At 46.8% G+C, this 26367-nt stretch overlaps 9 protein-coding genes across 9 annotated transcripts; 7 read left to right on the top strand and 2 right to left on the bottom strand.

Annotated features, from left to right (window-relative positions):
- Positions 1-12: 12 nt before the first annotated feature.
- Positions 13-2029, top strand: RhiXN_02729 (amidohydrolase family protein; the record flags this gene model as incomplete). The annotated part of the gene is made up of 8 exons (XM_043322546.1): positions 13-215; positions 298-333; positions 383-443; positions 508-678; positions 961-1081; positions 1187-1361; positions 1413-1785; positions 1844-2029. The coding sequence occupies 8 exons, from the start codon at positions 13-15 to the stop codon at positions 2027-2029; spliced, it is 1326 nt and encodes a 441-aa protein (XP_043178042.1).
- A 514-nt stretch (positions 2030-2543) lies between these two features.
- Positions 2544-7343, top strand: RhiXN_02728 (Rho1 guanine nucleotide exchange factor 1; the record flags this gene model as incomplete). Its single annotated transcript, XM_043322545.1, has 21 exons — positions 2544-2762; positions 2816-3001; positions 3054-3092; positions 3177-3367; positions 3418-3486; positions 3822-4302; positions 4358-4407; positions 4459-4651; positions 4704-4936; positions 5015-5271; positions 5327-5394; positions 5452-5560; positions 5618-5670; positions 5724-5960; positions 6031-6095; positions 6148-6221; positions 6290-6378; positions 6409-6487; positions 6540-6661; positions 6725-6822; positions 6878-7343. 21 exons carry the CDS (start codon positions 2544-2546, stop codon positions 7341-7343), a joined length of 3378 nt encoding a protein of 1125 aa, XP_043178041.1.
- A 3562-nt stretch (positions 7344-10905) lies between these two features.
- On the top strand, positions 10906-11940 carry RhiXN_02727 (alpha/beta hydrolase family protein; the record flags this gene model as incomplete). Its single annotated transcript, XM_043322544.1, has 3 exons — positions 10906-10909; positions 10943-11103; positions 11155-11940. 3 exons carry the CDS (start codon positions 10906-10908, stop codon positions 11938-11940), a joined length of 951 nt encoding a protein of 316 aa, XP_043178040.1.
- A 2267-nt stretch (positions 11941-14207) lies between these two features.
- On the top strand, positions 14208-15872 carry RhiXN_02726 (proteasome regulatory particle subunit; the record flags this gene model as incomplete). Its single annotated transcript, XM_043322543.1, has 7 exons — positions 14208-14268; positions 14325-14630; positions 14682-14813; positions 14876-14962; positions 15014-15168; positions 15226-15755; positions 15812-15872. The coding sequence occupies 7 exons, from the start codon at positions 14208-14210 to the stop codon at positions 15870-15872; spliced, it is 1332 nt and encodes a 443-aa protein (XP_043178039.1).
- A 487-nt stretch (positions 15873-16359) lies between these two features.
- RhiXN_02725 (RPN8-26S proteasome regulatory subunit) lies at positions 16360-17598 on the top strand (the record flags this gene model as incomplete). The annotated part of the gene is made up of 5 exons (XM_043322542.1): positions 16360-16383; positions 16431-16458; positions 16535-16765; positions 16815-16993; positions 17053-17598. The coding sequence occupies 5 exons, from the start codon at positions 16360-16362 to the stop codon at positions 17596-17598; spliced, it is 1008 nt and encodes a 335-aa protein (XP_043178038.1).
- Positions 17599-18931: 1333 nt separating this feature from the next.
- RhiXN_02724 (GTP-binding protein YPT1) lies at positions 18932-20076 on the bottom strand (the record flags this gene model as incomplete). The annotated part of the gene is made up of 6 exons (XM_043322541.1): positions 18932-19028; positions 19081-19184; positions 19240-19370; positions 19438-19519; positions 19794-19913; positions 20011-20076. 6 exons carry the CDS (start codon positions 20074-20076, stop codon positions 18932-18934), a joined length of 600 nt encoding a protein of 199 aa, XP_043178037.1.
- An 889-nt stretch (positions 20077-20965) lies between these two features.
- On the top strand, positions 20966-22374 carry RhiXN_02723 (uncharacterized protein; the record flags this gene model as incomplete). The annotated part of the gene is made up of 6 exons (XM_043322540.1): positions 20966-21061; positions 21116-21175; positions 21267-21466; positions 21522-21575; positions 21634-21725; positions 21791-22374. 6 exons carry the CDS (start codon positions 20966-20968, stop codon positions 22372-22374), a joined length of 1086 nt encoding a protein of 361 aa, XP_043178036.1.
- Positions 22375-23155: 781 nt separating this feature from the next.
- Positions 23156-23632, top strand: RhiXN_02722 (uncharacterized protein; the record flags this gene model as incomplete). The annotated part of the gene is made up of 1 exon (XM_043322539.1): positions 23156-23632. The coding sequence occupies one exon, from the start codon at positions 23156-23158 to the stop codon at positions 23630-23632; it is 477 nt and encodes a 158-aa protein (XP_043178035.1).
- A 194-nt stretch (positions 23633-23826) lies between these two features.
- RhiXN_02721 (Cellulase (glycosyl hydrolase family 5 protein)) lies at positions 23827-26050 on the bottom strand (the record flags this gene model as incomplete). The annotated part of the gene is made up of 11 exons (XM_043322538.1): positions 23827-23896; positions 23951-24495; positions 24546-24710; positions 24776-24891; positions 24951-25010; positions 25061-25183; positions 25239-25350; positions 25415-25529; positions 25586-25620; positions 25670-25821; positions 25885-26050. 11 exons carry the CDS (start codon positions 26048-26050, stop codon positions 23827-23829), a joined length of 1659 nt encoding a protein of 552 aa, XP_043178034.1.
- Between the last annotated feature and the right edge of the window lie 317 nt (positions 26051-26367).

The raw sequence follows: 26367 nt of genomic DNA, 5'->3' as shown, positions 1-26367 counted from the left end.
AAGTGGACGACCATGGCTCCTACCAAAGTTTTTACATCATCGCGTGTATACTTCCCGAATGAAGGCCCGTCCCCGGGAACAATTGAAGTTGACTTGAGTACTGGCAAGATTACCACTATCCAGCGCGTAAAGGTTCAAAAGGGAGATTCGAGCTATGCAGCAGACGCAGAATGGGTCGATGTAGGAGATAGGGCAATAATACCAGGGCTAGTCGAGTATGTGTGATCACATTCTGGCGGCCGGGTCCACTAGCATCATTCGTTTCAAGCCTGATCTAACTCCAATTTAACCCTATAGCGCGCACGTACATTTGAATGAACCTGGACGAACCAGGTGTGTTATCATCGCGCCTATTGTCATTGTTGCTATTAAATCAGCCTAGCTGGGAGGGTTTTGCTACTGGGACAAAAGCCGCCTCCTCTGGAGGCAACACTACTGTAGTTGTGAGTCAACTGAATAGTGATTCCGGACAATATTCGCCAATTACGTCGGTCAATTGAATTCCAGGAGATGCCGCTCAATTCCATTCCCCCAACAACGACCCTAAAGAACTTTGATGTCAAACTTGAGGCAGCTAAAGACCAATGCTGGACCGATGTTGCTTACTGGGGAGGGGTCATACCAGGAAATCAGGCTCACTTGCGACCTTTGATATCTGCGGGGGTGTCCGGATTCAAGGTAAATTTAGTTTCTACCTTTTGTAAAACATATACTGAAATTTTTGGTTGAAGTTATTTCTTATAGAAAGTGGGGTTGATGTCCGTCCGTTCCCCCCGCATCCAGTGATCGCATGACGTGGATCTGACTGGGCTGCTGAAACCCTTGTTGTGGGGCAGGAATTCCCATGTGTGAACGAGCATGATCTGGAACTGGCGATGGAGCAATTACAGGCAAGACTCTTGAATATAATCACTCTAATTCCAACACACATACTTACCATCTATGGGTTGAAATGCGCAGGGACAACCAACAGTGCTGTTGTTTCACGCCGAGCTCGATGGCCCCGTGAATGACCCTGGAAAGAGTGATCCGACCGATTACGATACATTTCTCAAATCTAGGCCAGAGTCCTTCGAGACCGGTAAGCCCTTGAACCGCTACGGTACTCGTCCCATGTGCACATATGCACGGAGGAAAATGTTTTGTGCGGGGTCACACGTGTGAATAGACCTAATGCTCTTTCTAGATGCCATCAAGTTAATCGTCAAAATGCTGCAGAAGTACCCTCTGTTGAGGTGTCACATTGTGCACCTTTCAGCACATTCTGCAATTCCCATTATTCGCCACGCAAGAAGGGAGCTCAAATTGCCACTTACGGTCGAAACGTGCTTCCATTACTTGACGATCACTTCGAATGGTGCGTAAGTCTCGAGTAACGAGGTGCTAGACTCTGAACCACGTGTACCGACTAGAAATCCAAAGGGCCAGCCGCAGTTCAAATGTTGCCCGCCCATCCGCGGCGCGGAGAACCAAGAAAAGTTATGGGAAGCCCTGCTCGATGGCACGATCGACATGGTAGTATCGGATCACTCGCCATGTGTAGCTGAGCTCAAGGAGATTGAGGCTGGTGATTTTATGGACGCATGGGGTGGTATAAGCACCCTCGGGCTCGGGTTGAGCTTATTATCCACGGCGGCGCAGAAACGTGGTATACCATTTGAACGCATCCTCACATGGTGCAGTACAAATACTGCGCTACACGCGGGCTTGGCGGACAGGAAGGGAGGTATTGCCGTAGGCAAAGATGCGGACCTAGCAATATGGGACGCGGGGGCCGTGTTCAATGTATGTCGCTTCGAGGTGTTGGTTTGTGCAGGGTCAGTTAAAGAAGCTTAATTTTTAGGTTACGAAAGAGTCACTGAATTTCAAGAACAAGCTGAGTCCATATGTAGGCCTGTCATTGACTGGGCAGGTGGTTCAAACCTACGTGCGTGGTACACTGGTATTCGACCGGGAAACTGGCTTCAGTTCTCGCGCCCCTGGGCAGTTTATGCGACCGGGCACGGAGAAGGCCTTCTGGACGATATAGGCGTTTTGAGCCGCGCGGAGATGATGAACAATCAGATGCATTTGTGGAGTTTAAGCACATGGAAGTTGCGTGGATGTAATGAAAATACGAACGTTCTTTTGCCGAGCGATAAATTGTGTGTATGTGTCAGCAGGTTGGATCTGAGTGCGCGCCGGCGGAAGCTACTCTTCCATGTGCTCCCGCACAGACATCCTTGCTCTCCATGACGTCCGGCATGCTTCCCCGCATCACCTGTTATTCTCCGGTCTCGCCTAGTTTTTCCTCTCCGACCACGTACCTATTAAGACCCCGGCTTGTCTTGTCCTCACTACCTCCCCGACCCCCTTGCTTCCCTAAGAAATGCCTATATCTGACTTTTTACATCGGGCGACTAGCAGCAAAGCACGAAGTTCGAGCACTCCGCGCTCCCAGACGCAGTCCGCGGCACAAAGCAGCAACAACTCGGACCGAGACGACCGAGAACACGACGAACAGCATTACATAGACCACCGCTCACGTTCCGGCCGAATCACCTATGGCCGGGCCGTCATCGGCTTCTCCTACTAGCAACGGATTCTCGGAAGAGAAACGTGCCCTTTCCCCCGAGACTCGGGCGAGCACTGTCACCATAGCCGGCGAGCCACCAGCCTACCATCGCTCTACCATACCTCGCGAGGATGTGACATATACGTTCGTCAGGACCTCACCTTCTGCAATGGTTCTCAAGAGTGAAGTACTGGGGAGTGTATATACCGTGAGTAGGAATCTTGTCACTTTATTTGATATCTCAAACGACTGTCTTGGTAGATATTTCTCACGCGGTCGATTTATGGAACCCATTCGTGTGGATTACCACCGTTCGTAGAGGGGGCCATGAAGACGGTGAAATTGTATCAGAATTCGAGATGGGTCTTGCAAGACGAAGGGCCCGGGTGGCCTTACGAGGCAGGACGATATGCTGGTCAATGTAGTCAAGAAAGCTGCACTGTGGGGGTGAGCAGTATGCGTATATACGGTAAAGGCCCAACTAATAGCATTGTTTTAGCTCTCTAAACTTCCAGTTCAGGAAGAAACGGCCATTAACGTGGACAATGCAGAAAAATTCTACCATCGAGGCAAGTCCTAATACTGAGATGGCTTTACAGTTGTCCTTACAGCAACTGTTTAGTGTCATCTGGTTTCACCGCAAACATCACTTGCTGTATTTGCTCCGACGATATTCGCCACAAACTCTGATTCTACGGGCTCGCTTACTGTCACACCTGGGGGACACCACCGAGAAGTCTTTGACCATATAATCACATCATTGCTTCTTGTAGAGCGACTTAGGCAGTTGCCCGATAAGGAGGCGATGAAAAAGTGCGTATTTATCTTGAAATTTGCGTCAAACGCTAACGTATGATCTTTAGTCGACGGACCAACGATGCTCTAGGAGCAAGTTGGGGCCGCTTATTTAGCTGGGAGGTAGACCTCAATACGTTATCCCTTTCATGAGACTTGTTTCATATGCTTTCGGACTATTCGTATTCTTCGCATTATTTATTACTTTTTTTGTATGATGCATTTTGTGAAACAACTTCCATCATGACGATGTTAATATCAATCAATTCTACTATAAATTTATTTTTATTCGTGGAAGACACGAGCATAGCCTTCAGCGCTAGCGCTACTTCTGAGGTGGGCACCGCCACGACTGGCTCGCCAATTTCGGGCACGTCCCACTCTTGGCTTTTGCCTATATGACACTCAAATCAAACGCACTGCTATAAAGCTGTGGCTCGGAGTAATCATATTTTTGTACACCGAAACTCAGCCTTCTACGCATTGTTGCGGAGTTTGGGGTCCCTTCAAACGCTCTTTTAACTGCTGCACAATCCTTCTGGGTACCATCTGAAATGAACGCCAGCACGAGCATTCCCCAGCCTCCTTATGCAGACGATACCCCCTTTGAAATGCCATATACCCATTTTCCAGAACCGCGTATATCTATGTTTGTTTCGCCATCTGCTCCCACTTCACCGGCGTCCACGATCGCGTTTCCACAGCCAATTGTGTCGGGAAGCGTCGTCTCTTCCCCATCCAGTTCGATTTACGATAATGGTCTATCTTCCCCTTATGGTCACCAGGACTTCTTGTCTGCTGCACATGCCACCCGCCCTCCAAGGCGGCCCTTACCCACAACTCCTGCCCAAACAGCGCCTCCGAGCGGCTGGCCACATCCCGGCTCTGCCAATCACATACTACATGGTAGAGGCGCTCTAAGCGAAGGGGAAATCCCCCGAACACGGTCTATGGTAAGTCTATAATAGCTACTATCCCGATAGACATACACATAGTGATTGTCGATAGAAAATTAACTTACCTGATCCAAAAACACTCGAATTATTGAAACCTGAAGAGTGCGTGATTTCATTTTGTATACCTTTCCATAATAATCCTTGGGTCTATAGAGTAGAATCTGGTATTGGACTTCAGGTATTTCAAGAAAATAAACTAAACCGTGATGATCGGTACTGGCACAGAATAGTGCCCGAATCAGCTCAGCAGAAACTAGACAAAAAGGAACGCGCTCGACAACAGGAGATATTCGAAATTATATCATCGGAACAACTATACGTTTGCGATTTAGAAGTCTGGCTGAAGGTCAGTAATGGAATAAAGGGCCCTTTAATAGATTGACCCAGATTTATCTTAGGCATATCGAGACCCATTGCGTACCGAGGGTATCATTCCATCTCAAGCTCTGGATTCTCTTATTAGAGATATATTCGCAAATATCGAAGAGATTAAAATACACCACGAAGTGCTTTTAAAATCACTTTTTGAGGCACAAAAGAAGAATTTTCACAAGTTTACAGCATTATGGATGAATTATTCGATGCAGTATCGAACGAATCATTTCAAAGGTCGTATGTTAAATACATCTCGGTATGTCTGTGCCATATCCATTGCCGCCTGCTTGGTCTAATTCCACCAGAACATGGACACTGCTCTGGCCCGACATAGTCGCGAAAAGCACGAAAACCCGGGCTATGCCGCATTTGTTTCTTCTGATGCCGCGACTGCCCGACATCCATACGTCCAACGGATGGGATTCTCTTCTTTTATCCAGCGTGCCGGACGTCGTCTAGGACAGTTGAAACTCTTGGTTGAACAATTAAGTAAAAGCACAGACCTCCTTCATCCCGATCACCAAGGCTCTATCGAAATGGTGCTTGATATGCTACACCGTACTGTGATGAAAGGACAAGCCGATGGCCAAGGTATGTTTATCACGCGAGAACCCCCAGCCCCGAAAAGACTGATTATCCGGAATAGCATCTGCAGAGGAGATAGCGCTTAGATCTTTCCGTGAGAGTTTGGAAAATCATCCCTGGGATTTTGCCGTATGTCACGCTTTATAAAGTCATTACACATAAGCCTCATTAATACATGCTTCTTAGGACCTCGGCCTGGCCCATGCCCACCGGGTAGTGAAGTTCGAAGGTAGACTAACGCAAGTATATCCTCCTTCAAATTCGACACTCTACGTCGTACTTCTTGATAATTACCGTACGTAGAAGCCTTTTACTTGGGTTGCTTTGGTAGCACCACTCACACATAGTGAAGTTGTTTTTACCCAACTTTCGGGGCATGAGCACAAGAGACGCCTCCTTCATAAGGTACGGATACATCCTTACTCGCTCAGGCCTCGCTCGACTGAACACTTTCACAGCCAATTCCACTAGAGCTCCTTGATGCTGAGCTCGACACTGGCCCTCTGAGAACGCGGATCCGTGTGACATCCATGTTATCCAGGACGGACGACATGGAAACAATTCGGTTTTCCATCAAACGCAATGGCGAAGAAGTAGTACAAGTCGGCGCACAATCTAAAGGGCTGGCCGAAAAATGGATCGATCAGATCAAAGAAGCTGTCCTACTTCGCAAACTTGATGTTGATGGCAACAAGGTTGGTTCCTATTACACGGGTGGCTCAACTGTTACTCACTTACAACATTTTAATAGTTATTGGATTTTAGCCCAGTCTCTTCAATGACCCATTTACTGAGGAATCAAGTTACAATCTTGGCCGCCTGCTCGTTTGGTAGGTATACATAATGTAGTTTGTGCCATCTCAAAACCTGACCTACGATCAGTTCTCAGGGAACACCCTTTATAGCCGGTGCAACTACAACAGGAGTTTTTGTTGGACAAAAGAATGATTACACAGGTAAGAGAGGAAGTGTGAATACGCAGTTTGTTGTAATACTAACCACATGTATACCTCTGCTGAATAAGCTCGCTCCGTTGAGGCGCTTCCAGCTACCGACGTTGACCACATTATTCATCTACCTTGGATAGGCCTGGTAGTCCTACACGGGGGATCTGTCAGTGTGATCCAATTGACAATATATTAGGATCGGCCCGACGGTCATCCTTTTTGGAAGACACGGGAATCCCCCTATCTAGCCCGAGCGATGGATACATTAGCACGTTGTGCGGCGGGGTTGTCGGGAATGACTGTATGGGTACGCTAAATTCTCTTTAGTATCTTTTGAAGCGGCGACTGATGCAGCCTTAGTTGCATTCATCTCCAGAGGTGTCATTCGTAAAAAGTTGCAGTTGCTTATTTACGATCATCCATCGAGCACCCTACAGCGACTTGGTGATGTAAGTCAATACAGCATATCACTTCAGTTAATTATATCTCTAATATTGGTATTCATGCTTCAGCCGGCCTCGATACCGGAATCGGTGACTGGTATTTCGTTTGTCTCTGGGATGCTGTTTTTGTCTGGGAGAACTTGTCAGGTGATAACTGATCCTGTAAAGTGTGTACTACTCCATTGGCATCATTTGACTACGAGTCTCACCTATACTCTCTAGCGCTCCTGCGAACATTTCGACGTGGCCAGTATTCGGACCGTCATTTATCGACTCATTTAATTTGAAGTACAGCTGTTCCATTAGTCGATTCATCTCAGCACTGGAGACGGAGCCTGGAAAGATACTTCTTGTATACGAGTCCCATGGATGCTTTGTTGATCCATCAGGAGAGCCCATTTCTTCCCACCGCATGCTTGTATGGTCTACGACTCCCAAGGCTGCGACCTATTGCAAGAACTATATAGTTCTATTTAGCGACCGAAAGATCGAGATTCGACGTAGCACCGATGGACTTCCGCTGCAAATCGTCGAATCGCCTAATTTGACTCTGATAAATCCTGCGTTGACTTATTCGGCTACTGAGGCCCCCTTGGTCGTCTCACATGGTCAGGATGGCATTGAAAGGCAGCTGCTTGGTGAATTGTTGCCCACATCTAAAATTGAATGGGACCCCACTTCTACATGACAATTGACCTGGTCCGACTGGCTTAAACTTCCTATTAAGTTCTAGTATCCCTATTTCGATTACTTGTTTTGCCTGGTTGTCCATTAGTGTAGTTGTATATTTATAATTCTAACATTATCCGGATGTGACTCACAAAAGTTGGAGGAGACGCAGTGTACACAACTGTTTGTGTGACAACCAACTACAAGTTTGGTTGGGTATCTTCTTGGGTTATCCGACCAGAAGCCATTAAATGAAATTAAAGCTACTCGTGTATATATTACAGAAGCCTTGAGAGTGTCCCTTGGCCCGTTGTAACAGTCTGCCTTGGGGAGACTATACTCGTGTGGCTGGTAGCATAGATTATATTCCCGTGTTTCTCTGAAATGCAGTCTACGCGCCCGCTACCTATTTTTATCCGTCTAAGGGTGGCTTGTCATGCAGCTGCTTCCTATAGCCATGATTTCCCTCTGCCCATCTGTCCTGTGTTCACAGGCGGTGCTTTGGCATTTTGATATTCTCTTATTTTGTTTATCACGGGGAATAAAATAGTAGCAACTTTAGTGACTCGGATTCGGCGTATTATATGACCGGCCTCGCGTTCCAAAGCCCCAGTGGCGTCATGGCCAGTGTGGCTATACATCTCATCGCTTTACCCAGGTTCCTGTTTTTACTCATTACACCGTCAATATATGTACCCGGAGTTTTATTAAATACATCCCTTCCTCTTCGGTTGCTTTACTTTTCGAGCTCCTCGCTATACACATGCGATTGCAATTGCGGCTCTACGCTTCTATCGCTCTTCTGTCTTTAAGGCGTGCGACCCCGATTTACTCACCCCCCGATTAGTGAAAGACCACTGGGAGTAGACCATGTGTTTCTAATTTGTCATGATCGACAGCATTGTATGAATCTGGTGTGGATCGAAGAACCTAACCAAACTTCGGCCCACTGTTTAAACATATTCACCGGGCAATTTTGTTGTCAGTATTTGGAATCAATAATCCCATTGATGCACCCTTTAAATATTTGGTTTTGGTTCTCGATGCTTTGTAGCTATAGCTGTAGTCAATGAACTCCTTCCCCTAGTGGCTACTTTATACAATTATATATGCGACAATTTCCTTACTTTGTTTTGCTCTTTTAATGGGTATCTATGATCCGAATTATTCGCCAATCTAAAGTCGTGTTTACAACGTGTATACATTCCTAACTTTGCAATAAAACACTCGTGTTTGAAAACGCGACAGCCCCTGTAATTCAGACCCCCCTAGAATTGCTCAATCGAGTTGTTTGATGTACTGTTCTGACCACGCACTAATCTCATGGGAAACATGCCTTGAACTTAAATTCACAATATTGTGGTACAATAGCACCATAAAAGAGGAAAACCAGCCTCTCCTCGAACTTTATACCCCTAAAGCTCCCCCTCCTCCTTACAAGTCTCTCATCAAGCCAGCATGTACTTCCAGGTATTCATCGGGAGAGGGACTCTACCAACAGCCTATGTATCCATACCAATGAACGAACAGCGCTCTTCTATTTTAAGTGCCTTTGGCTTCGCATTCAATTTTAGGTAGTGCACTAATAATCATAGAGTGTTCGAGTTTCTTCCTTACACGCTGTAACTTTAGCGGACTATTCCAGCCAGTATGGAACACAGCAACCGCGAGTGTTTCTCGCTTAAATAGTTTGCGCCATTTATTGCGGATATCGTCAGAGACACCACCAAGCACAGGCCCCTTGACTAACCGCCGACGGAGGTACCTGCCTATAGATTCTTAGTTATGCATATCTTGAATATTCACGGCCATTATCTATCTTAGGGGGCGAGCTGATCCTCTGGGCCAGGCAATAAACCAATCTGAAGTCTAAGCTGTAACCGGGCAGACTCGCAGGTACGATATTAATTTATCAGGGGTTTAACCTCCATCGATTTCATAGGCTAACGAGTTCTACTCCAGAGTGTCCTGATCCGAACTTCGACACATATATAGGCCCAAATTCTGAAACTCGTTCAATTAATTATTGATGTCTTGTAACCAACTATCTAACCTGGAGCCCCAATCTCCCTGAGGATCTTGAATCCTGTAACCATGCGCCCGCGCACATATCTATTACGAAGGACCCTTTCTATAGTATATATTTCTATTGCTTCGTCGAAATGATGCAAGAACGTAGTTACAACGTTCTACCTACACGTTACCATAAATTGTTCGTCATGTCCTTGGAAACGTGGTAGAACAACGAACTCAAATTAAATCAACCTTACCATACATATCTGACTCGATAAAGCACACAAATACTAATGGTCAAGGAAAGGCCCTTAGGAAGGCCCTGCCCCCCCCCCACAGGACAATTCTTGTTTGGCGCCCAATTTGCATGTGTCCACTGAGTATCGACATTCACGATCGCACCTTGCTTGCCTGCTCTTGAAGTGATAGGTGTTGATGAACAAGTCCGTCACGTTCTTTGATCAGGTTCTCCGCAACGTGGTGATAGCGGCACTCGGGCCGGACACGAGGGCCTACAAGTTGACCTCAGGCTCAAGGGCTGCTAGCCGCTCTGGTTCGGTTGCAATGCAAGCCGAATCAGATCCGATAAGGACTGATTCTCCACTCTAGGCTAATTTTTAGGTTACTTCTGTGAAGCTACTTGAGTTGATTCGTAGTGAATATTACATAAATGTACCTAAGTATTGGGCTAAATGCACGGGCCCATGCGGTATCAAGCGACTGTTAGTCAGATAAGTCGTTCATTTATGCCGCGGTCCGGGGACGCCGTCCGATTCGGCACCAATTGACCAACGACGTCTCCGAGACCTGACACAGTATACCGACATATCGGTGTTTTTTACCAGGTATGTCTTATACAGGAAGGTTATACGGAATTAGTTTGTCAGCGAGTTTGGCAGTGTGCTGGAAAGAACCTCGTCTTTGGAGGTGGTTATCCGCTAACAATAGTGTGGGTTATATGCTTGTATGCAACCGGACCCCTGTTGGGGTTTCTGAGGGATAAATCATGTTCTAGGGGAATACAGACGCTGATTTTGGATCTCAATAGGATATATGCGTGTTGTATGCGCTGGATATGAAGGAATAATGATTAGCTGATTATCGTAAACAAGGATGATTATCATGTAGTTGCGATGTAGGTAGTGCTAAGCCGAGAGTTTCGAATTACAAGGATAAGATCGGTCATTGCTACTGATCTCTTTTCGATATCTCTAAGTTTAAAAGGCTGTCCATCTGCTTGAGTCTCAAAGAACATGCTTTCATATTATCATGACTTCTCGTCCCCCAAGTTGATTATACGCATGGGTCTACCTTGCGCGAAAGTACGCTGAGCTTTTAATAAAGCTACCGTTTATAGGTATCTGGTACATCCCCAAATCCAATCAGCCTTACCCTGGGTAGTCTTGGGGACAGGCACTCATTATTTACGTGGCTAATTTTAAGTGGGGTATGTTCGTAATTGAGACAGATGTCTCTTAAGCTAACCAAATAAAAATGTAGAAATTCCTTATCACACGGGTCATTTGCTCGATTGAGACATCAGCAGAGAAGTCCCAGCTAAGGAGTGCATGGGTACTAGATTCATGTGAATTCAACCTGTGCCAGAGAATTTTGTTCAAGGCGAGATCAAACGCTATGCAGAATCCGCCAAAGCCAAACCATGTCGCATCTCTGCCTATGGGTTTGGAGATTGGGGCCAGGATAAGCTTTTAGTTGCCCGGGAGGGCGAAAAGATTGTTATGCATTGTCACGGAGGTGCTTACGTGGTAAGCATCATAAATTGCCACTCAAATGACAGAATCTGAAGGTATATCCAGACTTGGACCGCGCACCCAGAGGACATGACTGCCGGGGTGTCTAAGGGGATAGTGAAATTCAGTAGACCAACTATTTCTCGTACACTATCTATCAAGTATTGTTTGAGCAGCTCAGCTCCCTGGCCATCGAAATGGCCATTCCCTACGAGCTTGATTGATGCGCTATTGGGCTATCATTATCTTATCAACACTCTTGGATTTAAACCTCAGAATATTATCCTGGCTGGTGACAGTGCTGGGGGTAACCTTGTCCTCGCACTGACTAGATATCTTCGGGACAATCCTCAGATTGGCCTTCCTCTCCCTGGCGGACTACTCTTGGTCTCTCCTTGGTCCGATTTAGGAGAAACGCACTTACAGCAACGCCCCAACAGCCTCAGTGGTAAAATTCATGATCAATGCAGCGACTTTATGGCCGGTGACTGGAAATCTCCCCTCTCAACGCTCAGACATGGTATCCGTTCGCTATTAGGCAATCATCTTTCCTCCACCGACGCCAAGAAGAACCCCTACATAAGCCCCGCTTCGCTTGAGCTGGACAAACAGATTGTAGCCACAATGTTCGACAACTTCCCCAGAACGTATCTTGTTTATGGAGAGGCCAAGATTTTTGTCGATGAAATCAGAACGCTATACAAACGCATGGCCAAAAACATTGGCTCAGATCAAATCGTGAAAGACGAAGTGCCCGATGCGACTCACAATATGTTCGCTCTTGAAGTTTGGGAACCTGAGTATAGCGAAGCTCATAATAGATTTGCTTCGAGGGCGGCCTCCCTGCCTTGAATAACGATTCGGAAATGTCTCATTCTTTACAAAGTTTCACAATTTCACCAGTAGTGTTGTGATATAAACCACTGGCCTTTCAATTCTGCGCCATCATCATTAAATCTGAAAATCCAATAAGATTCATGAACAAATTTTACCGGTTTAGTAAGATGGATGAAAGTTTGGCGACTGTCACCATATTAGTGCCAATGCTTACCGTACATCAAATAATTACAGCTTAATTTGGCCAAGCTAGTGACCAGACACTGTTGGCTTCATGAACACGACGTAATATAGATTAATCAAACAACTTAATCGCGCTGAATGACAATCCTTAAGCTACCTATTCGTTACAGAGACTAGCTATAATTGACTTAACATAAGTCCTCCCCAGAGATGAATCTCTTGCATATTAATCGCTACCTTTTTTACAGTGTTGAAATTTCGTGGCGCGGACAGGCCTTCGCTTTCGCTTTCCAATGTACAAGGAACCTGTGTGACATTCCAGCATTAATGAGGTGGGTGGTGAAAAGACGGCGCCAACCATAAGGATAGGATTTGTGTGTGTTATCCTTGGTATGTGCGGTTACATCGCGAATATAACGTCCAGAGCAATTTACTACTTTTGGAGCCGACTGATACAGTTATCAATGGGAAGTTATGACATTTTTGCTCCCCTGGCCAACTCCATTTTGTCCCCCAAGATGGATGTTGAAAAAATACAAACAAAGAGAATCGAAACTAAGTCGGCCCAGTCGTTGTCTCTAGGTCCAATGCCCAATTTTACACGGAGTACTAGTGAAGAAGAGGCTTATCAGGAGACTTGGTAGGTTCTTCTGTCCTCTGTACCAGTGATTATCTTGCACTTAGACAACTTGAGTAAGTAGTTTTTGATTTATTAAAAGTGTCGGTAATATTAATGCAGAACTAACCACCAGTACTAGTGCAGCCTGAGTCAAGTTAACTATCGCCACACAACAATCCTTCACGAATCAATACGTGCCTTTGTTCACCCACCTGTGCAAACGTTGGTAATGTTAAGTAAGTAGACATCAGAGCTTATTCGAGAGTAGCTAAAATTAGGTACTGTAGCATTCCGAACTTATAATTAGAAAAGGGCATCGGTTTGGCCGGATATCGGCGCGAACATGTGTGCAAATCTTGAGAGCCGGTAACAGTGTCTGATACATGTAGACAACACTGGGTCTCAATATTCTACGTATGCATTAGCTATACGCTTTCTGAGGGTAAGAGCCCGGCTTCCATAAGATCTTCAACTAACTTATTAAATATTGGCAAGTTCCTTCAAATCTTTTGTTAAACCGGATGGAGCGGACAAAAGGAGCGGGTGGTTTAACCAACCTGTTTTATTGAGCTCGCGTTCAATTCAACCGCTCAACCAATTTGGGCTCTTATCCTCGTCACTGGGTCCATTTTCGCACGAGGTTCATCAGAAATTTTGCTACATGTAACCGTGCTATTGAATTGATTTTATTTACCAAAGACCATATGTGGCATACTGGGTAACCTGGGGTTTGACACGGTAGTATTTGGCATGATTTTCTCTCCAACGATTGCACCATAATGATCCCCAGACATGAACATCCCATAGCCCAGGGCTGTTCAAACGCCAATTCGTGGGATCTGTTTGAGAATTCAAGGGTAATGTTATGGGTCTACTATACCTGGTTCATATTCACAGGGTTCATCCGACAAGTGTGTTGGATATCGATATGTCGTGATATTCGTACCTGGTCCTGATCCGCGCTGATCGTTTACAGTCATCCGCTTGCAAAACCAGAAGCAGGGTTACAATAATGTTACGGTATCCCGGTATACAGGCCTTTGGGAGGCAACCTTCGGGCTTGATATGCCGGCAATTCGGAGTCGAGTTCAGTTGATGTTGGTCAAGCCTGCCTCCGTCCACTTGTATGTATGACAATAAATTGACGTAACGCAAGGTGCATTGTATTGTCTCGTGGTGCCGTTGCTAAAATTGGCCTATAACGAACGCTAAAAGTGGCCCTAGGTTTGATTTATGTTGAAGGGCTTATTTGCATTACCATGCGACCCGGGAGAAGCATCATCGGAGCACAGCGCTAATATAACTTGTTGCCTGCAACGCAACGAGGGTTTTTAAGTTCCAACCTCTCTCTCTCTTTTGCCGTCTTTCTGTCTGCCCTCTCCGCACTCTTCGGCTCGTAGCCATCGACATTCGTTTACCGTCTGCTAAGCACACATACCCTATAGCTTTTTGGAACCAGCTCTGAATACCCCGTTTGGTAATGATTGCCAAGTCTCTTTTTGCAGTCCTGCCGCTTGTCGGCCTTGCTCGTGGCCATGCTGGTAGGCAAGCGCAGTTAGTTTTTGGTTCCCGGCGTTAACTTGGATGTGGTATACAGCTATTTTTCACAAATCTGTATGGGGAATGAATGTCACCCAGACCAACTCTCCCCAGTATGGCCGTGATAACCGTGCTGTAGCTCCCTTAAGGCAGCTGTCATTCAACCAGTGGTGGTTCCATGGTCATCTCGACCAACCGCCGCATCCCGAAGATATCATGGAACTTCCCGCCGGTGGTAAAGTAACCACCGAGATCTCCTGCGACATAGGTGCCACTTCGCTTTGGCCATGGGGCCCGGGTGGTGATCACCAAGCCGGCAATAATCCATGCCCCAACTCATTTACCGAGCACATCCACGCCAACAGTATGTCACCTGAAATTGCCGCTAAGCCTGGCTGATCAAATCATTCTTTAGATGAGAATGATCTCGGCGGCTGTGCTCTGGCGATTGCATACAAGTCGGAGGCAAGCGAAGTCAAGCCCGAAGATTTTGTTGTGTTTAGTGTCAACCACAGGTGTGTTTGGGATCGCTTCACCGATTTCCAGAGTAAGCAAAACCAAGAAAGCATACTTTTCCGAACAGAGCAGTTACTAACTGAAATTCACCAGTCCCGGCCAACATGCCTGAGTGCCCCAACGGCAAGTGTATTTGCGGCTGGTACTGGCAACACAGGGAAGATGCTGGTGGAGATGAGAGTGGGTTTTTTCAATATCATTTCTTTAGTAGTTTATTGATCGTTTTATCAGTGTACATGAACAACTTTCAGTGCAAAATTACCGGCGCGACTTCGAATACGCCTATCCCTCAGGGACAAGTCCCCGTACGTTGCGTTGGCGACCCCAGTAAATGTGTCAAGGGTGCTAAGCAGCCTTTCTACTGGGATCAAGCTGAGGGTAATAACGTGAGTTTTGAGTTGTACGTCACTTTGAACGGTTCCAATAACTAATTTATACGCCAGGTGTTTGAGAACATTTACACGCCTCCTCTGTACTTGGATAGTTACGGTTTCGCCGATGGTGCTCAGAACGACATTTGGGATACCGTTGGTGGCGCGTCTCCCATAGCGTCGAAGAGTGCAGACCTCGCTTCCACCTCCGTCGAAACCCCTGCTTCTACGGCTACTTCTATCTCGACCACCGCGGTTGTGACTGATAGCTCATCGACCCCAGTGCCTGAGGCTACTACGACCCCCCAGGAGCCCGATGCTCCAACGGCTGCCTCGTCTTCTGAAGCCCCTGCAACATCCACTCCTGCTCAAACCCAGGCTGCCGAACCATCGACACCTGCTTCCTCTGAGCTCCCCGCCTCTGCACCCGCCCCTGAGCCTACCTCTGCGCCTGCTTCTGCACCCACCTCTGCACCCGCCCCCGAACCTACCTCTGCACCCGCTTCTGCACCAGAAATCACATCCGTCGAGGCTCCCACCTCTACTTCTCCTTCCGCGCTCACGTCTTCGGCCCCAACTTCAACCCAGGGTCAACGCACTTGGTGAGTGAACTTTATAATTCCGCTTTTTATATGTGATGCTCAACAATATATAATAGCCGAGCCAAAAAGCACAAGCGTTCGATTCGTCACCAACGTCGCTCTCGCCGCTCTCTTTAATTCGCTAGCGGATTACTGAAGGATCATCGTTCTCTTGGTAACTTTGATCTAAGCCTTTGTTCATGTTTATGTCTTAAACCCCGATAATCTTAACGACAGGGGTGTTCCCCACGTTTCCTGGCGACATATTCATTGCTTACATTACTCGCGTTGAGCGCATATACCCATTTTCTGGTTCAATTTTTTTGTGTAAATGTGCAGGCTCTTGCAGGCAGGCTGGGTTATACTCTTCAATATATCGATTATCACTGTTCACAAGTAGACTGTTCAACATACTCCTTTGGTAGTTGAGATAGTAGAGTCTAGCCAGGACGGACTGTGTATGCCAAACCTCTGAGATAAAGTGTAGTGACCTCCATCAGCACTTGATATTAGCCATCCTGGGAGATTTGCTGGTTGATAGAGGTTCCACGGATTGAATAAGCGCCACAGACGCGCGTCGCCTCGCACTTATTCTCTGTGTCTCCTACACTCACATCGATCAACTATGCCTACTACATCCTCGGAGCAGGTGAGTAAATGCAAAATATAGATTATAGTACGCTAATGACGATGAAGCTTGCAGACTTGGCGGGAACGACTGTCAGTACGTTCACTCGTTGCATTTACCTTTATCTCCCTTCCGTCGCGTCGTCTCGATTACTGACTTGTATCAATTCCAGTTGTTCATCCGTTAGTACTGCTCTCTGTTGCGGACCACCACGCAAGGTCGGCAGCCCGAGCTCCCAACAAGCGAGTAGTGGGTGTCTTATTAGGGCAGGATAATGGCAAGACAGTCAACGTCGCCAATTCTTTTGCAATCCCATTCGAGGAAGACGAGAAGGATTCAAAGACATGGTTCTTGGACCATAATTATATTGAAGGGATGTGGGACATGTTTAAGAAGGTGAACGGTGAGTACGGCTCCGAGTGCTTGAATGATCTGGTATTGACATTTGTTAGCTCGGGAAAGGATGATTGGCTGGTACCACTCTGGACCAAAACTGCGTGCATCGGACCAAGAAATCAATGACCTCTTTAAGCAATTCATTCCTCGCCCCGTCATGGTCATTGTAAATGTACGACAAATGGACGAGAGCATTCCAACAGACGCTTACTTTGCCGTAGAGAAGATTAAGGATGTAAGTTCACTGTTTCTCAACTGGTTCACGTTTGTTCTAACATATTGCTGATTACACAGGACGGAACAGAGACACAAAAAACATTCTTCCATGTGCCCTCTGCGATAGAGGCTGAAGAGGCAGAGGAGATTGGCGTTGAGCACTTGTTGCGAGACATCAAAGATAGTACGACTACCACCCTCGCAACTCGTGTCAGCAACCAGCTAGCAAGTCTCCGTGGTCTGAGTGCTCGCCTCCGAGAAATTAGTGCATACCTCAAACGCGCCTCACAACCCCCTGGTGAATCTGGAGCGCTCCCTCCCAATCATCAAATTTCGTATCAACTGCAGGACGCACTGTCTCTTTTACCCGATTTGGATAACCCAGATACGACAAGGAGCTTTACGACTGCGACGAACGACCAGTTGTTGGTGGTTTACTTGAGTAGCTTGGTCAGGGCAGTCATTGCTCTTCATGCGCTAGTCGACAACAAAGCAGCCAATGGTCGTGCGGAGTTGGAAGAGGGAAAGGAGAAGACGAAGGAAGAGAAGAAGGAAGAGGTCAAGAAGGATGAAACAAAAGTTGAGAAGGAAGGTGGTGCTGCAGAAGGAGGGAAGCGCGCATAGTGTAACTCTAGGGCTAATATAAGCTGTTTTTAAATAATAATCTCGGCAGATTGGGTTTACGCGGGCCTTCTATGCGTGGATCTCCAGTCACTATACGAAACTATGCTATGCACGATATATGTATCGATTTCATTCAGGCGATTACCTCGAAACTATGCATATACCTGGTAATATATGCATATTGAAAAACCACGACGCCCAAGGCCGGCCCACGTCAGCCTTATGATCGGGTTGCGAGAGAAGTCAGTAGCCCAAGCAAGATAAAGGGCTACATATAAAGAATCAATAGATATTTCGTTAGCATATAATGATCATCGAGGTACTCATTTCAACCGATTTACTAGCCTCACACCGAGAATGGCTACATTTACGAGTACATACGACAGATCATATGGCCACAGGAAGAAGGAATCAGACTGATTCTCTGGGGACCGGTTATTACCTTGTACATGCACGTATGCTCAGTGATACACTGCCTCCAGTCTAATTGGTCAATGTGTAAGTTACGTGTGAGCAGGCGCAAGTATTTACATTCCATCCCAGAGTGTTAATTCCATAATGATGGTACTAGCTTGTGCATATAGTTTGGTTATAGACTCAAATGTTTATTAAATTCTTGCCTGTCTTTACTGAGATGAAACCCAGTTGTTAAGCGAATCACCAAGGCCGAGTGGATCGTGAGACACTCATGATGCACAGAACGGCCATGTGGAACCGGGGGTACCGCTCGTTCTCCTTCAGTAGCATTTAGCGTTGGCGCTGGGTTTGGATGTATAGGCTGGGGGGCTGGTAGGCTGGAGGCATAAATTGCGTCCTTGGGGGATGTGTCACGTGATCCGTTAGTCAAAATGACGTACAGGCGAAGCGACTGGGTATTCACGATGGTGGCTGGACAGGCGTTCATCTCAACTCCTCTCGTGTCCCAGCGTGAATACAAAGCAGTGAACAGCCAAGATAAAGCCACATGGCCACGATCGCGCGCTTCGCCTTGGGCATGATTATGGTCTGAAGGCAATAACTTGGGGGCCCTCAGTTCGATCACTGGGATTTTGAACGTCAAGGCAACAATCACATAAAAAGACAAATCCAGAGATATGAACACAGCCGGGCAGCAGGCGAAAGTATAACGCTACACACACAACCACAGCACGTGTTCAACAGTACCGAAGGGGGCAAGAAAAGGCAGGAGAAAAGTGCAACCAATCCTAACTCAAACTCAAGTAAAGAGACAATGAATTAAAGGTGGAACACATCACAAAAAACTACAACTTCTCCATCAGTCCGCTATTATAGGTTCAAGGTAAAAATCCCCTAACGGCTTGCGACCAATCGCTTAGCAGCATCCTCCGGAGGATTGCTGGTTCACGCTCTGGCCTGGTGTGATGGTGTTGGCCTTAGTGTTGTTAGTTGTGCTTGTCGTGGATCCCATTCTATTGGATAAATGAGAATCTTCATGATTTCGGAAGGAATGAATACACGTACCGGTCCTTGATCTGCTTCGCCATAGTCAAGAATGCCTGCTCGACGTTGGTTGCGTTCTTCGCAGAGGTCTCAAGGAACGGAATAGAGAGTTGGTCGGCGAATTCCTGGAGTACGAGCAGTGAGCGAACTTGGACCATGTACAAAGGCAAAAACTCAAACCTTTGCAACGGTGTACTCAACAACCTTTTTGCTGGTCAAGTCGGATTTATTACCAACAAGAAGCTTGTTGACACCCTCCGACGCGTAACGATCGATTTCCTGTAGCCACTGCTTAACGTTCGTGAACGTGTCTATGCCACGAGTCAGCCCCAAATATAGATACTATAAAGCGGGAGACGGTAGAGGCCGGCAGCGTACCGTTATCAGTTACGTCATACGACGATAATTCCGTGTGCGCCGCGGTAGTAGGACGAGGTGATTGTGCGGAATCGCTCTTGTCCTGTAAGTGATAATGGTGAGCTGGCGTGATATCAGTTATTTACTCGGTGGTAGATGCGCTAACCAGCTGTGTCCCACTGTGTGATAAAGAAAGTCAGTAAAGCGAATGCAGCGAGCAAGAAACAAGTAGACAAATGAGAAATTACCACCGCCCTCAGGGCGCTGGGTGAGATTGACCTCGGGTCCGGGATGTCTTTTCGGCACCCAATGGGATCGTTTAGAGGTACCAACGCATTCCTGGGTAATATCACAGAGCCTGGGTATTGGACACGTACAATCTGGAGTTTCACAGTCTTGCCCTCGAGTTCGATGGTACGAATCTTGAAGTCGACGCCAATGGTGGAAATGTAGCTCTCGGTGTAAGTGTCATCTGCAAAACGCAGGAGCAAACAACTCTGTTGGAGAGAAAAAGGCCATTGTCAGTTATCGAGAGTCCAGTTGCCGCACTGGCTGATTAGGAAAGCCCCAATCGCCGTCAGTGGCATGACGCACCTTGCCGACACCAGAGTCACCAATGAGGAGGAGTTTGAAGAGATAGTCGTATTCGCTGGCGTGCATAGCGGCTAAGTTCTACAGGCAAATCTGGTGTTTGAGTCGTTCGCGGTCGTTGTCGGAAGAGCAAGGGTACTGTGGGTGCGTAAGTGATCCCATTATTACCAATTCCTTGCAAGTTCGGCGCTTGCTGAGAACCCGCATTCAGCCCGGTCTCTATTTGTGTAACCCGAGTCTTCTCGTTTAGGTACTTGCATGTATTTTGGTCAGGGTATAAGCCGCGTTCGAATGGTTCGTTGAATATTCGTAAAATATTCATGCAATTCATGCTGTCCGTCTGATCAATCTAGTGACATGAAGATAAGGCCCAGGAACCAACATTGAACTCAACCAGCGCGTACAATATGATGTACTAGCTGCGATTTACGTAGAATGAGTGGATCCCGTACACCAGTTGCGACAGAAGCACCAGTCGTAGAAGGGATGTCTCAGCTCATACCTCACACGGGAGTCTTCCCTCAACTGGTAATATGATCACATAGTCTGATGGCATCGTGGGACCATAGATACAGAATCCAAACGACCATGCGTAAATAGGATTTCGACTATTATTATTTATCCACTAACACATCTTCCAACACACTTTGCGTATAGAAAGATCCTCTTCATGTTGTCCAACGTCACCGACTCCATCTGGATCAAACTCCGAGGACCCCGCTGATAAATCTGTGCAATTCGACACGCCCCACGCAGCTGTTTGCCATTGGATAGGTTGACAACCGACACAAGCGCTCAGGGGTTCCTTTCGATGCATCGCCTCGTAGCCCGCTTGCACAGCTCGCCTGATCGTCATATAACTACTCAACCAACGCAATCTTGGCCACCTCCCTTGTCCTCACTTATCTTGTGATTCGAATTGTCAAACAGATCGTCTAGTGGTCTGTTCTTGTAGACTATGACAGTGTTTGGGAGGAGGATTGCTCTTGCAGAAGCAGTTTATGCTTTCGTAGTATTAATGAGCACTGCCACAGGCCAAGTAGCCGCAGACAAAGTGAAGATTCTAGCTATGTGAACGAATGTATTGGCTAAACATTCGGTCTGCTAGGTAGAATGTCGTACACAAGCGCGCCAAACCGATGATGGAAGTTTGGCAATGGGCAAGGATGTATGTCAAGTTGCAGGAGTTGATGCATCAAACATGCAGTAAGTTAATCGTATTGTTTTAATCGTACAACATCGGTGCTAATTCTATATAGGCTTCACATATGCCTACTTGGACGGAATTACCCGAGGACGTGTGGTACACCGCTAGTGTATTCCTTACAAATGATTCGTCCTCAGAGCGAATGAAGGAATGCGCTTGTGACAGGGTTATGTTCAATATTCTATCAGCATGTGCAGGATGTTATAAATGGGATTGGTCATACGTCAATACCACAGATATCGAATGGCAAAGGTAAGTACTGTAGCTCTTTTCTTTGAGGGACATTCGACACCTACATTTGGCATAGATTTGAAACATATCAAGATGGTGTATGTCCTAACGAGCTCAAAAAGAAAAGGGTGTAAGTGAAGATCGTGTTCAACCTATAAGGAACCAATACTTAACCCCAATAGTCGTAGAGTTGCATGGGTCCCCTCGCCACCTGCTTGGGCAACTAGTTTCAATGAGGATGCATTCGATCCAAAATCCTTTAATCTCGATACAATTACAGGTAAACAAGTTTTACCACAAGTAGAGTAACTGGATATTCTGACAGATTCATATACCAAATTTCAGCTCCAAGTTCAACATTTCCAGATTCGGCCACCAATTCTCCGAGTGACACCAAGGCAGTTATCGGCGCATCGCCAACCTCAGGAGATGTGCAGTCCGCTGGTATTGCTTCGTCTGGTCCGCCAATTGGCGCAATCGTTGGTGGCGTCATTGGGGGTCTTGTATTATTAGGTGGGATCGCAGGCTTGGCATTCTGGTTGCACCGTCGCAAGCGCCGAGATCGGGACGTTGCTCCCTCATCCGAATTCCTAAAACCCGAGTACTACACAACTCCGCCTTTATTGACTGCTCACGAGCGGAGAGGCTCGGCTTACCAGGATGATATGGAAGACGAAGTGAGGCCAAGCCCTACCAACCGGCACTCATGGGGCGGCGGTCTGGTGACGACCCGAAGGGAAGAAGACGACGATGACTGCGAGATGCTTCCTCCATTCACTCGAGGTACCTACATTGGGCCATCGCCGCACGAGAAGGGACATCCTGAACGAAGAGACACGGGTGACACGGATATTACCATGCGCACAAATGATACCACTACACCCCTCCTACCATCGTCCTCTCTAACCCGGTGGTCTGGTCCTTCTTGATCATCTTTCGTGAGGATCTCCACTCGGTTGGAGTGCTTCTCCCTTAACTCGAAACGTTTCGGATATTCGCCCCAAGCTTTCTTCCTGGTTTGTGAGATACCGTGACTGGGTATATTCCTCGCTACCTCTCTTTTTGAGGTTTATATATATATTGGCTTCCCTTCGTTTCTGGCTCTTTTGTTAGGGTGATGATAATTGTACACGATCTACTGTATATTACAAATGTTTACCGATGATCGGCAGACCTCCAGTGCTCCAAAGATCGACAAGAGGCGCATCCGTAATATTCCGCTTCTTTTCATTTGAGAGTGGTGTTTTCGTACTTGGACCACCGGCGGAGCATAATATAAGCATATCCTGTTAAATGAATTAATCACAAGCGCGTTTTTAGGATAGATGATCGAGGCCCAATTGCACCACCTTGCGAATTATTTGAGGTCGACTATGCTTCCGCATACTTCGTCCCAGGTCGCATTGTTCTATAAATCCCCCTGTCGAGGAAGTTCCTCATCTCAGCAGCTACGTGCTTGGAGTTCCTGTGCACCCGTTTGCTCGCTCTGCATACAAGAACCATGATGTTCGAATCTTCGCTTATCCTTGAAATGGCCGTTCTCCTCAAGGTCACCGTATTTTCGTTCGGGTTGATCTTTTTGTTGGCTTTCCTCACCGGAAACCTTGTTCTTCTTATCATCAACCTATGGATAGTATACTTATGCGCTCTTGTCTGTGGTGCACTGGGGCTTGTTGCCGTTCGGTCCCTGTGTGTCTCCATGCCATCCATATGGCCCAACATGGACGACATGAAGCTGCACAATTGTTCCACGAGACAGCTCTTTCGAGCTTCGAGCCCCATAATGTCGAGTCCGAGCCAATGGGGTGTTCCATAACCTACGGGCTCAAGGACAACCTCGTATGCTCCAGCCCCCTCGAGATGCTTAACAAACTGACAGCCGAAATTGACATTTTGGACGACCACGAAATCGAAGCCACATTTACCACGGTTGCTGAAGGGCCTAAGGATTATTATACGCCTTTCATGTCTCCCTTTGCCAGCCCGCCCGCGCACATCATGGAGATCTTCGTTTGCAGAGAAGAAACTACCCTATATGAAAATGTCGCCACCTATCCCTATGGTACACGACCACCTCTTACCCTTGATCGAGACTTGTGCCACATGCCTAGCCCGGGTCTTACCGAGATAATTAATTATTGCGAGCCTGCAATCTCTGAATCTAATGTGCATACGGAACTTCTTTAAGCCCCTTATTGGCTCTTTCCTAGCTTGTCGAGCTTTTGCGAGTCGCTGTCGTCTACCTCTCCCGTTTATAGGATCACTCGACTTCTATCCCTATTTGTCCCATATCCTGCGGATTGGAAAATTACTTGTTACCATGTATCTACACCGCCGCAATCTCTGGTTTCCCATTGAATGAAATGAATTATATATTCCGTTCAAGTCACCGTCACCACTGTAGTTGCATTGTTTGAAGTATCTGCTCGTGGCCAGAACTCCCAAGTCAATCTATCGATCATAACGCGTCAGTATGGATTACCGCACTAAATTCTGACCACTCACGTCACTGGTTTGCCAAAGTTCTTGATAGTACTTAGTAGGCTCGAGTAAATAATTAGTTGGTTCTCGTAGACACCATAGTCGCCCCAATTGATTCGCCCAGCTTGTGGCTCGCCAAGCCACACGGTCCAATCATCCTTGACAAATTCACCACTGGGCCCAACTGCCTTCACTGTCGCAAGTTTGGCGCCGTTGGGAGAAAAATTAATAAAGTAATCGCTCGTGCTCCCAGACACATTGATTGTTCCGGTAGAAATCACGGGCCGCGCATACCGACGGATATCGATTTCGAGGTCGGCACCTGAACTTGAACGAACGATAACACGCCCAATTTCGCCCAGAGTTGAGCTGGAGCCGAGAGATGATATATACGAGGGCGTCAAGGTAAATCCGGTTAAAGGACTGGTGACCACAGTGTAGTCCTTCCCAGCAATGAGTGCAGTCCCAGATGGAGTATAAATACCCTTGAGGCCGTTTCCGTTGTATTGTAGATATATGCTTGCGGGAGTGGTAACACCTGATTTCAACCAAATCGTCCCATTGCCATTCTATGTCGAGTCAGTTATAAGGAGGCTAGAAAACCAAACGGGAGACATACGTAGGGGATGGTGTTTATCTTTCCAGCAGCAGCAGCAATCACGATGTTTTTCGTGGTGACATCACGCCATTTTGCATTAGCGCGATCGTAAAAGTCGTTGCCGTTATCCCACCATTGGGGCACCATTGTGTATTTTATCGCCGTCCGAACGACATGGTCATACCGCTATCAAATTAATACTAATCAGAATCCATAAAACTTGGCCCTGGCCATGGTACTTACAGCCCAACCGCTGCCTTTTCAATCGCGCTTCCCACAGAATAAGTACCGTACTCGCCAATCAAGATAGGCACCGAGAAGTTTTCACGAACTTGAGCAAATTCGCTATCAACAGTGGCTTTATCGGCTATACATGTGTTCCGATGTGACAAGTCGTGACACAGATCCAGTTATATGCAGGCTTACCGTCACTTCCCCAGAACGTTTTCCCCCATGAATTACTTGTGAAATCCCAGGGACTGTAATCTGGTTACCCTTGTGAGTAGCTTATGACTTTGCTCGCCTAATGGACTTACAGTGGAACTGAACCGTCCACTTATCTGACGTATAATTGTTGGGGGCTATGAACCACTGATTGAGGTACTGAGCGTTGTCATTGAGCCCAGGCAGCGATAAAACTCGCTGGGGGTTATTTCCTCCTGCATTAGTCGATTAATTTATTACTAAAACATATATTGTACTCGAGCTCCTTACCGGTGTTCCGCACGACATTTGTAAATCTCAAGTTCAAATCATTCAAGACATTAGCATCGGATTGCGTTGATCCTACGGGTTCGTTTAATGATTCGAAAATAAGTCGCTCATTCTTGTCAAACGAAATGACAAACTCAGGATTGGCTACCAATTCGTCAAATGTTCCACTTGCTTACCTTATCTTTAAGGACAGTTGCTAGTTGTTGCCAGAGTTTCTCGAACTTGGCTTTCCGTGCGTCAATGTCCGGCTTGGATCCGGACATATCTGCCCAGTCCCAACTATCATGGTGACTTGATACATAACGTTAGTCTATGATGATGGATGTTCGGAAGTAGACTTTATTTACACGTTAACAACGGCATATAATCCGGTAGCCAATGCCTGGGTGTGTATTGGCACAGGATAATATGTCCTCATTGGGTGCACTCACAGCGTCAACCACATAATTAATACGCGAAAGCCAGGTAGCATTGACCGTATAACTTGGTGCCCCGGCTATGAATTGATTGACAAAGGTGATTGGAATGCGAACGCTACGGAAACCGTCGGCATAAATCTGCGAAAATGTAACATTCTGAACGGCTGCATGTTATGATGTCAAGTTTTCAATTGAAGAGTATCTTGGTTAAGCCACAATCCACCTACGCGGGTTGTTCCACCCTCCTTCAATGGGGAGAGCGTCGAGAGTGTTGCCTAGGTTCCAACCTGGGCTCATACGCGCGAAGGTTTCTTTCGCCGAGAGCGGAGTAAAGGTAGCCAGCACATTGTGCCCACTGGCGAGGGCAGCAAGCATGAAAAACAACGAGACCATCCTGGCCAAACGTCCGATAGAAGTAGCTTCCGTACCTCGCTTTTAACTGCCAGCGTAGAATCGTACTGTCAGCCATAACGGCACAATCTCGGCTTGTTCCAATGATCTGTTTACACCTTTGGTCATACAAAGCAAGGTATTCAAGTTGGAAACGCATAGGTTCAAGAGGAATATGAAGATTATAACCGGGAACTCCCGTCTAGTGTGCATGAGCTTGAAATCCAGGCACACGGGAGAATTGCGGTTCAGGTTCGGAGCTCTAGCAGCCAAGAGATGTGTACAAATCTTATGCAGGTTAATTGCATGGTTTCAAGAGA

This window comes from Rhizoctonia solani, chromosome 3 (assembly GCF_016906535.1).
Source record: "Rhizoctonia solani chromosome 3, complete sequence".
Lineage (NCBI taxonomy): Eukaryota > Fungi > Basidiomycota > Agaricomycetes > Cantharellales > Ceratobasidiaceae > Rhizoctonia > Rhizoctonia solani.
This window is presented reverse-complemented; position numbering and strand designations above follow the sequence as displayed.